This window comes from Notechis scutatus, chromosome 7 (genome assembly GCF_049901735.1).
Source record: "Notechis scutatus isolate UNSWTSFEM ecotype Mainland chromosome 7, rNotScu1.2, whole genome shotgun sequence".
NCBI classification, from domain to species: Eukaryota; Metazoa; Chordata; class Lepidosauria; order Squamata; family Elapidae; genus Notechis; species Notechis scutatus.
In genome coordinates, this window is record NC_142015.1 from 26016570 (window position 1) to 26030233 (window position 13664).

The 13664-nt window shown below is 50.7% G+C and overlaps 1 protein-coding gene across 1 annotated transcript in view; it reads left to right on the top strand.

Moving 5' to 3' along the window:
- Positions 1 to 13376, top strand: part of DIXDC1 (DIX domain containing 1) — a 42889-nt gene extending 29513 nt beyond the window's left edge. The window contains 10 exon segments of the mRNA XM_087970191.1: positions 157 to 261; positions 1116 to 1169; positions 2058 to 2150; positions 2334 to 2405; positions 3164 to 3250; positions 3371 to 3532; positions 5279 to 5345; positions 6669 to 6777; positions 7592 to 7700; positions 11013 to 13376. Of these exon segments, the coding sequence (XP_087826317.1) occupies positions 157 to 261; positions 1116 to 1169; positions 2058 to 2150; positions 2334 to 2405; positions 3164 to 3250; positions 3371 to 3532; positions 5279 to 5345; positions 6669 to 6777; positions 7592 to 7700; positions 11013 to 11093 (939 nt within the window). The 3' untranslated portion in view covers positions 11094 to 13376.
- Positions 13377 to 13664: the final 288 nt, after the last annotated feature.

The window sequence follows — 13664 nt, forward strand, 5'->3', positions numbered from 1 at the left end:
ACTCTCTAAAAAGAAATAGTGCTAGAAAGAGATCGAAATGTCAGTTCAAACCCCGAGAAGAGGTGCCACTCTGCAGCATTGATTATGGGGGTGCTTGGAGCCTGAAATGGGGTGTAGTCATTTATTATTATTTATTATTATTATTATTATTTAAAGGATGCTTTGCAGCAGAGGCTGACCCAGCAAGACACGGTGATGCTTCAGATAAAACAGGAGCTGCTGAGAGCAAATATGGAAAAGGAGGAATTGCACAGCCAGAATGTGAGTGTCTTTCTTGGCAGGGGAGGGCGAGGGCTGCCCCTGCAGGGCATAGGGACACGGGAGGGGTCTTGCCAGGGGGTCTCCGGTGGGAGGAGAGGGGGGAGCTGGGGAGGGAGGGGAGTGGGGAAGGGCAGCATGACCCCCGTGGCCGGGCAGAAAGGCAGGTTTCAGATCTGTACCCACCTGCTTCAGCCCAGGACTGTCAGCCAAGGTCCCAACTCTGCTGTCCTGCCCTCGTTGGAGTCTGACTCTGAGGGGGAGATTGAGCAGCTGGCGGGGAGTGGGAGTGGGGCTCCGGTAGCTGTGGAGGAAACGGGGGAAGGGCACAGTCCGGCTGAGCATTCGGAGGAAGACCCAGGGCCACCCCCTCTTCATCCTAGAGCATGCAGGGAGGAACGGAGAAGGGAGCAACATGGCCTACGGGAGAGAAAAGGGCCCTGATCCCTTTCATTAGTGGCAGCTGGGAGAACAGGATATAAGTGGAGCGTTTGCACACAGCGCCTTGCTGGAAGCCTTGGTCAAGGCCTACCTGGGTTTTTGGCATCCTCCCAACTGTGGCTGCTGCTTTATCCTTTGAAAGTGCAATTTATCATCCTGGCCTGCTGCGTTAATTACTTCAGTGTGGTTTGTGTTGGATTTTTTTTATTTCTAATTATCTTTACTTTGGTTTTGGACTGCATTTCTTCCCTTCGTAGACTGTTTTTTTTAAAGAATTTGATCTCCAGCCGAGGATGATTGAACACTGGGGGGCCAAGTTGGAGGCATCAAAGGGAATTTATTCTACTTTTGTGACTTTGTTATTTTTGTGTCACGCTCCGGGTCATCCCATCTGTGTTCGACTCTTGCTTCTGCAGGCTGATCTCCAGAGGAAGGTGGAAGAGAGGAACCGGCTTCTGGCGGAGTACAAGGTAAGGGGGTCTTCCTCCCCTCCAGGGCTTGTTGGTGTGGGAGCGTTCTTGGGAGCTGCTGGCTCCCAGGTAACCAGGAAGTCCTTCCCTCTCACCTTGCTGGGGTTCAGACCGAGGAGAGCTCCCCACCAAGAGAAGTCATAAGCCTCTTGGCAGCTTCTTTCTCCGTCGTCCACGGAGATTCTCAGTCCTCTGGGCCATGGAGGTCCTAAAGGTGCTTTTTTTTTTTTCAAGTGGCAACTGGATTTTCTGGTTTTTTTTCTTTGAAGACATTTCACTTCTCATCCAAGAAGCTTCATCAGCTCTGACTGGATGGTGGGGAATGGAAGGATTCGTATTCCTTGCAGACAGAACTGGTCCTTTGCATCCTTTTAGAGGGTCGTTGAGGCCACTTGGAGGTTTATCTGTGTCCTCAGGGTCACCTGAGTGGTGCAAATGGTTCCTGTAGTCTGCATTTTTTTTCCGCTGGAAATCCATTCCTATTCCTCCCCCACCATTCCAAGGGTGTCCATCCCAAACTGTATAGCTAAAAGTCTGTAGCAGACTCCAGGAACCAGGGGCACAACTCAGTTCGGCCCTAAGGACACAGACAAACTTCCAAGTGGCCTCAACGACCCTCTCAAAGGATGCAAATGACCAGCTCCGTCTTGCAAGGAGTATCGATCCTTCCGTTTCCCCACCATCCAAGTCAGAGCTGATGAAGCTTCTTGCATGAGAAACTTTCCTTTGGGGCTCTTATTCCATCGTTCACATTCTGCTCTTCCCCGTCTTGGGATAGCACCCTCCACCTCCAAGCATCTGGGGGGGGGGGGGGGCAGTGAAGGACCCAAAGTGCAGCCCCCAGACTGAGCCTCCCTCCCTCCCTCCCTCCCTCCCTCTCTCTTCCAGAAAGAGCTAAGCCAGAAGGACCGGCTCCTGCATCAGCACCAGGCCAAGATGGAGGAGATGCTGCGCCAGCTCTCCGAGGCCGGGTATCAGCAGGTAGGGGGCTCCCACCCACCCCCATCTCCCCGTGCCCTCCTCCCCCTCCAGCTGGGAGCGCCCTGTGCTGCTTTTGTGCCCCTCCAGGCCGCCCAGAGTCCCTCTGGATAGAGCGGCATAGCCGTGTCATAAATAAAAATAAATCCCATGGGCCCATTGGCCTCTCTGCCTCTTCCCTCCCAGGCCGAGTTGGAAAGGGAGCTGCAGCACAGGGAAGCTCTGCTGGCTCGCTGCCTGAAGAAGGACGTGGAAGAGGTATGCGGCGCTCCGGCGGGATGCGAAATTGGGTCCCTGGTCCCTCTCGCTTGGCCTCTGGAAGGGCAGGTGTACAGGCCAGCCAAGATGACTTCAGTAAAGGAGAATATTTGTAGCTCAGGGTTGAAATGAGGGGCCCTTGGGGGTCCTCTGAGTCCGGTTCTTTCCTTGCAGGCGTTTCATGACCCAGCTAGGTAACATTATCAGTGCTAGAAGGGAGAGAGGTTTGGGAGGAGGAGGAGGACTGTGGGGTCCTTGGTGTTCTCTGAGCTTGGTGGTTTCCTTGCAGGTGTTTCATTACCCAACTGGGTAACATCATCGGTGCTAGAAGGGAGTGGGGAGGAGGAGGAATGTGGAGTTCTTGGTACTCTGAGCTTGGTGGTTTCCTTGCAGATGTGTTACCCAGCTAGGTAACATCATCAGTGCCAGAGGGAGTGGGGGTTTCTGGAGAGGAGGAGGAGCCAAGCTCAGAGAGCACAAAGGTCCCCTCAAAGATGAGGTCAACTTTGAGTTATTTGGGAGAGGAGGGACGGGGTGGATGGTTTGGGGTTCCTCCCAGTTGGCAGGACAGGCAGAACAGACCAGCCCTGCTCCTTCGAAAGCCGCCCTTTTCTCACACTAGGTTACCTGAGGGGACAGACCCCACTGGCCTGCCAGACATGGATGGCTCCTGAGCTGAGCTTGGAAAGGGTGGCTAGGTTTCCACCTGGCCCTTCCCAGCCTTGCCAAACCGCTTCACTTCCTCTCTTGCAAAGCAGGTGATCCTCTACGGCAACCACAACTCTCAGAGCAATGGGTTCCTCCAGTCCTCGGGGAAAGGAACGGCGTCTTCAACGCACAGAGGGGTACGCTCCCCTCGGGTTCCACGGCTTGGGGAGGGGGAGGGACTTTCCCCAGGGCTGGTTTTTGCAGCGTTGGCCTGGTGGCATCTAGCACCCCCTGCTTCTGGGTCTCTCTCCTGGCAGGCCAGCGACCTGCAGCTGGTGCGCGAGGCCCTGCGTAGTCTGCGGAACAGCTTCAGCGGCCACGACCCGCAACACCACACCATTGATAGCCTGGAGCAGGGCATCTCCAGCTTGATGGAGAGGTTGCACCGCATGGAGGTGCAGAAGAGGCAGGAGAAGAGGGTAAGGAGCCACCGCTTGGAGGCGGTTTGGCCTTCCCGTCCCTTGAGGCACCCAGAATTCCCCTTCCCGCGTTCTCAGGAGCAGCCCTCGGCTCTGGGCTGAGGTAGGACACGCCTCCTTTAGCTCCAGTCCCACGGAGGTAGCCCTGAAGCCTGCTTGGAGGGCCATGCCCAAGAGAGTTTCTGCTCTGGGCTGCCGGGGCTGGTCTGCCCAGCCGCTGGGTGGGTCCTCTGAGGGACCTCTTCGTCTTCTCTCACCAGATCTCCCTCCTGCTGGAGCTGTGAAGGCAGCTCAGCTCCTCTCCTCAGGCAGGGTCTCCGTCTGAGAAGCTGTAGGCCCGTGATGACGAACCTAGGGCACACGTGCCAGAGGTGGCACGCAGATCCCTCTCTGTGAGCATGTGTGCCATTGCCAGCTGCTCTTCTGGTTTCTGGCGTGCATATGCGCACCAGCCAGCTGGTTTTCGTGGGTGTTGGAGTGCCCGAAAACGGCCCGAAAGACGGCCGAAAAACAAGCCGTTTTCTGGGCAGTTGCCAGCTGTTTTGGGGGCTATTTTCCAGCTCTTTTTCCGGCTGTTTTCTGGGCCATTTTCCGGCTGTTTTCTGGGCCTTTTTCTGGCTGTTTTTCTGGCCATTTACTGGGCAGTTTCTGGCCGTTTTCTGCGCTGTTTTTCTGGCTGTTTTCTGGGCTGTTTTCTGGCCATTTACTGGGCAATTTCTGGCCATTTTCTGGGCTGTTTTTCTGGCTGTTTTCTGGGCTGTTTTCTGGGCCTTTTTCTGGCTGTTTTCTGACTGTTTTTCAGGCTGTTTCTGGGCATTTGGGGGGTTGTTTTCAGGATGGTTTTCAGGATGTTTTCTGGGCCATTTTCAGACTGTTTTTTGGCTGGAAAACAGCCTGAAAATGGCCCTGAAAATTACCCCCCAAATGGCCAAAAAACAGGCACGCGCGCACTGGCCAGCGGGTCTTTGGGTTTCCTGTGCTCCAGCACAGGCCATGCACACGCATTCCAGTTTGGGCACCTGGTATCCAAAAGGTTAGCCACCACTTCTATAGACCTGGCGTTCTCCCTAGAAGGGCCCCTATTTCGCTCCGGTGGGGCTCCGAGCTGTGTGGGTGCCTTGGTTTCGAGCAGAAGCCCTTCCATTGGGCCGACCCAGGTCTTCTCTCTCCATGTTGGGAGAACCTCTTGCGTTCCTGTCCTGGAAGGAGGACCAGGCCAGATCTAGCTGATCAGGGAACGGTCTGTTCAATCCACCCTTTTAGGAACTCGCCATTTGCAGGATTTTTTTTAATCCGCCTTTCGTTAGAGCTTCGGTGTAGCTGGGCGTAGCCTTCTAGGCTGCTCTGAAAGAACCAATTTTGGTTCAAGCAATGGGAAATAAAAGAGAGGCGGTGGTTCAGGGGCTAAGACGCTGAGCTTGTCGATCAGAAAGGTCGGCAGTTCGGCGGTTCGAATCCCTAGCGCCGCGTAATGGAGTGAGCTCCCGTTCCTTGTCCCAGGTTATGCCAACCTAGCACTTCGAAAGCATGTAAAAAATGCAAGTAGACAATAGGGACCCCTTTGGTGGGAAGGGAACAGCGTTCAGTGCGCCTTCAGTGTTTAGTCATGCCGGCCACGCGACCACGGAGACGTCTTCAGACAGCGCTGGCTCTTCTTTGGCTTTGAAACGGAGATGAGTACCGCCCCCGAGATCCGGGAACGATTCGCATGGAAGAGTGTCCAATCCATCTGCTTCCCTTGCTCAGGTCCGAGGGAAATCGCCTGCAGGCCACGTGGGGAGCGAATATCGGGAATCTTGGCCTTCCAACTCCAGTGAGTGCAATTCGGAAGTTCTCGTTCTCCGTTGGGAAACGTCCGGCTTCGAGAGGCCCGTAGGCGAAGCTCCTGGGAATCGCCCCTTTTTGGGAAAATGGGGTGACTTTCCTGCTCTCCTCATTCGATTGGCCTCAGTTCTTCCTCTTGCTTAACCCATGCCTGCTGGCTGGATCCTGTTAGGATAGGAGCGCAAAAGGGATCAGGCACACCTCCGGATAGTAGGGCCTGTAGAAGAGGGCTCTCCAACCTTGGCAACTTTGGAATTATAACAGATGATTATAGTGAAGGGTGAATATACCTAATATTGCACATCCTGATGACAACGAGAATGGTATATATGCCCAGCAATGGAAAAGTGAAAACACCCCTTCAGAAAAGGAGATATTAAAGAAAATATTAGTGTGCACAGAATTGGACAGATTAACGTTAGAATTAAAAAAACAAACGGGAGACAGAATGCTATGACACCTGGAAGAGATTTTATCAATGGCTGGAACTAAGAGGTGGGAGTCAGAACCCGAAATAACTAAGTTAAAATAGACCCGGAATAAGACATTATATATGTATTAGGAGTATGTTGGTCAAAAATAATCGTACAAGACTAGCAATGCATAAGTAGCATTTTTTGTCTTTCACTTTGGTGTGTATGGCGGAGAAAACACCAGGATGGCCTCACTGTGCTCAATAAACCTATATGTAAAACAATAAGAACATATATACATGCACAAATCTTAAAGTTGCCAAGGTTTAGAGACCCCTGCCCTAGAATACCTCATTACAAAAGTAACAGTAATAAATTGTATATATCATCCAGTGACTGTGGATGGTTTAAAAATGGCTAAAGCATTTAAAAAGAAGGAAACAACGTGAAACAATGTCAATTTATGAGTTTTCTTTTTTTAAATTCGAAAGTATTTTAAGTAGGACCTTACCTATTCCAAAAGGGGGCTGCAACGTGGCTCTCTGAGAATAAGCTGCCATCTAGTGGTCCCAGGTGGGAATGCAGCCTTTGGGCATCCCAAGTGAAGGATATCGGTTTCGAATCCAGATGTCCCCCCCCGTTCCCCATTCCCCCCATTTCTTTTTTAAAAGATGCCACATGAAAACCCACACTTTCTGCCCCCCAATGGCTCATTTTGCAATTTCCTTTTTCAGCTCAGGGCACAGCGAGCCACAGAAGGGAAAGCTTTTCTGATCTGTGGCGGGGAATAAATCCGTCCTGTTGGATTAAGAAGGCCCTTGGGGATGAAATCTGTGGCTGCCAGGAGAATGTGGGCTCTCCGCCCAGTGGCTCAGCCTGTCCCTCTTATTTGTCTGCAGAACTGCCTCATTCTCACAGCACGCCAGCCGTGAGCAGCAGCGCCTGCACCAAAGTGCTGTACTTCACCGATCGCTCCCTCACCCCCTTCATGGTCAGCATTCCAAAGAGGTGGGCCTGCATTCCTCCCCTTCCCCTTCCCCTTCCCCCAACCCTAGATCCTCTTTCTGGGACCCCAGAACTGGGGTGTCTCCAAGGGAATTCCCATCCCAGCAGGAAGGTTGACATCCAGCCTGGTGTTAGCATGCCCTGTTTGGTCCACCAGCAGCCTGCGGAGATGGCAGGAGAGTCGGACAGTGGGGAGGAACATGGGCCAGTGCTGGAGTCTGGGGAGGACTCGGACAAGGGTCCCGCATCCAATACAGAGATGGGGCCAGGGCCATCTGGGAGTTATGTGCTGACTCCAGGGCCTCCAGAATCTGACAGCAGCGAGGCAGAGGAACAGGGGAAGCCTGTTCCCAGTGCACAAGTGCACAGCTGCCAGAGGCAAGAACAGTTAAGACAAAAGGGGCAACTCGGGAGTAAGGCTTGGAGATGATTGGGTCCTCCCCTAAGACATAAAGGAGGAGCAAAGGGACAGGAGTCTTTGCAGGAAGCAACGTTGTTCGTACTGGTTGGTTTGAAACCTGAAGCTCTGTGTTGAATTGGTGCTCTGTTTGGCCTTGTATAACTAATTGGCAATTTAGTCGTTGGCAGCATTTCAAGGAAGATAAAGGTGGGTGCTTATCAGCCTTATCCCGAAGGACTTTGGCAGACTTCCGTGGGACTATGAACAAACTGTGTGAGACTCATTACGGGCTGTGAATGACTAAAATTCACAACCGTTGAAATGAAGAAAAAAGGGTTTTGGGACTAATGTGTGTTGGTTAGTGTCTCCATAAGTTTTGGTCAGAACATGCCCTTCCTCTCCTCTTGCGCTTTGCAGGTTAGGGGAAGTGACGCTAAGGGACTTCAAATCGGCGATCGACCGGGATGGGACACACCGGTACCACTTCAAAGCTCTGGATCCAGAGTTTGGGACGGTCAAAGAGGAGGTAAGGGCGTACCCGGCAGGCACGAGAACCAAGAAGAACACGTGTAAATGTTCATTTAGTGGCTCCTCGAATTTGCGGGAACGCTGGAAAAAGTGACGCACAACAATTTTTCACACTTACAACCGTTGCGGCATCCCCGCAGTAATGTGATTTACATTTGGATGCTTGATAGCGGACTGACATTTATGGCGGTTGCAACGTCCCGGGGAAGGGATCACTTGATCCCCTTTTGCAACCTTCTGACAAGTGAAGTCAACGGGGAAGCTGGATTCGCTTAACAACAGATGTTCCTCACTTAACAATGGCTGTGACTCACTTAACAGGCGTGGCGAGCAAGGTCATAAAATGGTGAAATTCTCTTAGCAACCGTCTCACTTGGCAACATAATGTTTGGGCTCAATTGTGGGCCGTTGAGGACTGCCTGTGATTTCTTGACTGCCGTTCGCCAGGGGACAGAATCTTGCCAGACTAAAGCAGCCTCTGCATAATTATCTGATAAAGGCTGTGTGATGATCCAGGGTGAGATACAAAAGCAACAAAGGCACAAAGACAGGTGAAGCCCCTTTACTTCCTTCAACTTGGCTTCAAAGGTCCAATTATCATTGACTGGAGAAAAAACTCCTCCACAAACAGTTGCAAAAAGGAAGAACTTCCGTTCAAACTCAAAATACTGCAGTCCTCACAGCTGCAGCCCATGAAGGGGATCAAGGCCCTTTCCTCCCCCGTAGACCATGCCATTCATGTTTCTCCCTTGTCCCATCCTCCCTGCGCGCCCTAGGATGAAGCGGGGATGGGCCTGGGTCTTCCTGTTCCTCCTCTCCCTCAGAGTCAGATTCTAACAGGGGCATGACACGCTGTGGAGGATTTAGGGAGGATCTTTTCTGGGGCAGCTCCTGCATAGCAACACAAAGTGATTTTTTCTTTATTCCTCCCACCCCAAACTGAGCCCCAGAGTCTGCCCCCACAGCACTCTAGACCAGAATCTTTTGTATGGACTGCAGAAGTTGCCCCACATGATGGGATGTTTTTTCTCCCTGAAGAAATGCTCGCGTTCGGCTCTCACCGGTGGAGCGAAAGCCAAGGGGCAGGGAAGTGCGTGCATGCGTGTGCGTGCACATGTGTGCCCATGTGCATGTGTGAGCATGAGAAAAATCACACCCTGCAGGCCTGAAAAACAAGAACGTCCCAGTCAGCTAGAAAAGTGGGTCAGCTGTGTTTTTCCCTCCAGAGAGCCCCAGGGATGTGAGTTTTTCGTTCTCATTGGCTGGGTGCAGAGTGTGGTGTGGTTTCTCAAGAATTGTGATGACACAACTCGACAACCTCTCCTAGGAATGCTGAAGAAGAGATTGCAGGCAGGTGGCCTTGGGCTGTTTCACGATCTTTTAATCGAGGCTGCTGTGGTTTCTATGCTTGAATCGTACGCTGCCCAGAGTTGTTGCTCTGTGAGTGAAATGAGGACACGTGACCCTCGACTTACAATCACAATTGAGCCCAAGGTTGCTAAGTGAGACATTCGTTAGTGAGTTTTGCCCCATTTTACGACTTTCCTTGCCACATCTGTTTAAGTGAATCACTGCACTAGTTAAATTACAAACACCACTGTAAAGTGAATCCAGGCTTAAGTATCTGGATGTAAACCACATGACGCTGCAATGGTCATAAGTGTGAAAAATGGTCATAAGTCACTTTTTCCAGTCCTGTTGTAACTCTGGTCACTTGAGCAGGGGGTTGGACTGGAAGACCTCAAAGGCCCCTTCCAGCTCTATTCTGATTGATTGACTAAATGAACTAGATCAAGGACTACCTATGGTTTATAAATTGGATGGACCAACCAGTTTTTCTTAACTTTCACAACTTTAAGATGTGTGGTTTTCAACTCCCAGAGTTCCTCAGCCAACTGGGGAATTCTAGGAGTTGAAGTCCACACATTGTGATGACCTGGGGTGTGACACAAAAATAACCAAGTCACAAAAATAGAATAAAGTCCCTTTAATGCCTCCAACTTGGCCCCAATGTCCAATTATCCTCAGCTGGAAATCAAACTCTTAAAACAGTTTACGGAGGGAGTAAATGCAGTCCACACCCAGAGTAAAGTTAATTCAAAATAAAAAACCCAACACAAACCACACTGAAGGAATTACTACTGCAGGCAAGGATGATTAATTGCAGACTTCTACCAGATAATGCAGCCATCCCAGTTGGGAGGAAGCCAAATCACAGATAAGCTCCGACAAGAATAATGCACGCTTTGCTTCCAAACTGCCATGCGCAGTTTGTCCTTTTAACCAGTCCTCCCAGCTGCAACCCATGAAGGGGATCAGGGCCCCTTCCTCCCCCATAGACCACACCACTCACGTTTCTCCCTTATCGGCTCCTTCCTGCGTGCCCTAGGATGAAGAGGGGTTGGCCCTGAGTCTTCCTCTGAATGCCCATCTGGCCTGTGCCCTTCCCCAGTTTCCTCCGTAACCACCGGAGCCACACTCCCACTCCCTGTCAGCTGTTCCACCTCTCCCTCGGAGTCAGACTCCAGCAGGGGCATGACACACATCTTAAAGTTGACAACATTGAAAAACATTGCTGCGGATGAGTGGGTGGGTGGATGGAATGATGGACTGATGTTTCTCAGTCTTGACAATTTTAAGATGTGTGGTCTACAACTCAAAGAATTCCCTAGCCAAGATTGAAAAATTGTTGTGGTTCGCTGGCAGCAGGTCCAGATGGCTGGGGTCTCGGAAAGTGAGGACTGAGATGAGGGGCCTGTGTGTGTGATGCAGGGGTGGGGCCAGGACCACCAGGGAGTGGGGTGCTGCCTTCGGAGATTGTGGAGGCTGGCACCAGTGATGAAGAGTGCGCGCAGGGCTGCTCGAAAGAAAGAACAGCTGTAGCAGCACAGGCGAATCGGGAGTAAGGCTGCAAGGTAATGGCCCCTCCCGTAAGAGATAAAAGCCAGCTGAGAAACCGGAGTTCTTTGCAGGAAGCAAAGACGTTTTTGCACTCAAGCCTTGTGGACGTTCGGACTATCTTGGTTGGTGTTTGGAGACTCTTTGTGTTTGAAATATTTCTTCGTAACTTTATCTAGTGTTCCTGGCAGCCTTGCACCACCTTGGCAAGGCTCGTTCTTATCAGAGACAATTCGTTTGAAACAGCCTTTTTAACTGTGAAGGAACGGAATTCGTAAAGAATCATGAAAAGGTTTTGCTGTTCCCTCCGTTTCGTGTTTGTTTCCTTGGAACCAGGTTTGGGTCAGAAGAGAAATATTGCTGTGGATGGATGGATGGATGGATACTTTCCTTCTCTTTGCTTTTCATGTAGGTTTTCCATGATGATGATATCATTCCTGGGTGGGAGGGGAAGATTGTGGCTTGGGTGGAAGAGGACCACGGAGAGAACTAAAACCTTCGCTGTCGGCTGCTGGATGTGCCAGATACTCACCAAAAAAACAACAACCCCCAAACCCTCACACAAATGTTGATACGTGTGATTTAAACTGCCAAAAGAAAAGGAACCACGATGAACTTGGGGCTTTGAGGAAGGAGGTCCCGCACATTACAACCAAATACGGCCCCTTTTTCGGCCGTTCCATCGCACTGCCTCTCTACTCGGTCAGGGATGGGCCCAAAAGACGTGACTCCCTGCTGCCTCTCGATCATCTGGAGAAGCTCAGTCAACGGTGGACAGTATCACGAGAAGATTTGCAGCGCGTTTGTGATGGCCAAAGCTAGGAACTCTTTCCCAGTGCCGTTTGTAGCTCTTGCCAGCCAATTTTCCCACCCCAAGGAACTCTGCACCCAGGCCACCACATCAGGCACCAGCAAGATCTCCTCTGGAGGCCCAGGGGTTTGTGGTCCAGATCAAAGAAGGTCCAGTCGACAACATTGAGTTGGAAGGTGCCAGGATTGTTACATCTGCTTTTATTGTTTTGCATTCTGGTCTTGAAGCTTTTCCTTACTTTATTTTGAGGGTCTGCGTGCAAAATATTGTTACCCGTTGCTTCGCCGCCCAGGTTGCCCCTTCTGGCTTTGCCTGGGGAGAAGATCCTAACCTTCCCACCTCTGCTTTTCCAGGATTGTGTTGGCACCACACGATCTCCTCTGTCCTACTTTCCCTCTGGATGCTCTTTAATTAATTCATCACCAGCAGCATCAGTGGGGGGAAAGCTGACCTCTGGTTTCCCCGTAGCTTGATCTGGATTTGGCATTGATTTTTCTACTCAGTGGCTAATTTCAGCCTGCCTTAATCAGCTGAGTTGGGTAGAGAAGAGGAGGGGGATGTGAGGAACTTCCACAAAAACATTGCAGTTAAGATCCCTGGAAGGTCTGTGAGAGAAAAGCAAAGCTCCAGGCCCTTTTTTTATGGTTTGATGGTATTATGTGCAGCTCCAGCAACTGTCAAGTGGTCTTGTTCCTATTGTCCTGCTGGCTCTTCTGCTGACAGCAAGTAAGTCACCTGCCTTGTTTGGCCTCAACCAGGAATTAATTTAGGCCCTCCATGCTCGTCCCAGTATCGGAGGCAAAACGGGTGGCTCAGCCCAGTGCAGACTGCAACGGTCGGCCTTTGGAAATCAGCCCACTGGTGCTCTTAGCTGCTCTGGAAGTTGTAAGAATATTGCACCAGTCAGATTTCAAACATAAACAGCATAAACTTTACAGACAAGTGAGTTTGTACAGAGGTTGGAGATAAATGCACTAAGGGGTGAATTACTCATTCTTAGCTTTAGAGGGAAAGCAACCCCGGACAGGTTTTGAGCATTTAAGGGGGACTATTTCGATACACAAAGCATTTTGTCGTTATTCTACACAAGCCTCAGTTCCTTAGGAATCAGGCAGGAGATCAGGGGTGGGATTCAACCGGTGTTACTACCGGTTCGATCATAGTGCGTTTTGCACGCTACGCGCACGTGTAAAACAATTGCAAAAAACATCAGCTGTGCCTGGGTGCGCAGTGTTTGAAAATCCACTTCTTTCCTGCTTTTTCAGCCTCAGGTGTGCTGCGCAAAGCAGCTGAGTTGAAAAAGCAGGAAATAAAGGACAGCCAAGAGCCTGGGCAGGCGGGTGGGCCAGAGTCAAACGACCAAAAGGTTTTTGCCATTTCGGTGTCTGCTGCTCTTCAGAGCTATGGGTTCTATAGAACCGGGCCGAACCAGTAGCATCCCACCCCTGCAGGAGACCCCAGGTCACCAGGTGTGAAGTCACCTAGGTAAGGTGTGTCTATAAGAGGCCATTGTGATGTCACATCACCTGCCCACCTGTGGTGTCTGTGATCATAGGGTTACTTTTTCTTTCTAAACTTCTCTTCGTGTTTTTGTGCTCGAAAACGCTGAATTAGGAGTTGGGAAGTATCCCATTTTGCACGTCTTGTGAAACGAAACATGCTGGCCCTGCTTGAATGAAAAACGGGGGCCCAGTGAAAGCCAGGATGAGGTTTGCTATTCACCGTTCCACCTTTCCTAACGTTGCAAGCCTCGTGGCCACTAGTGCGCACCGGCCACTGGAAGGACCGATGTCCGTCCGTCTTCTGTGTCCTTCTTGCAGGGAGGCTGAAGGTCAATAAGAAACCGTGTCGTTGATCATTTTATAGATTTCCACACGTCTGTTGGGTAAAACTTGTTCCTGTTTCTTGGAATTTCTTTGTATTGCTTCACATCGTTGTTGAACAAGGACAGTGTGTATATTTTTATACCAGCGTTGAGTGCTGTTTTTTTCTCTGTATATTTCTGAATATTGTATTTTATCCGTATTTCTAGGAAGTGCAGAAAGGCTTTAGATGGGCCTCTTGTGAAATGCCAACCCACCTGGTTCCCATAATTAGCTTTATTTTGCTATGAAGGTATATCTGAAGTCCACAGCGGTCTTCTATTTTACTTTTTTGTTCGTTGCAGATAGATTTGTATGTTGTTTGTCCTAGTGTGTCCTCTGTGTACAGACAAAGAACAGGCCTTTTGAAAAAGCCTGGGTTTGTATCTGC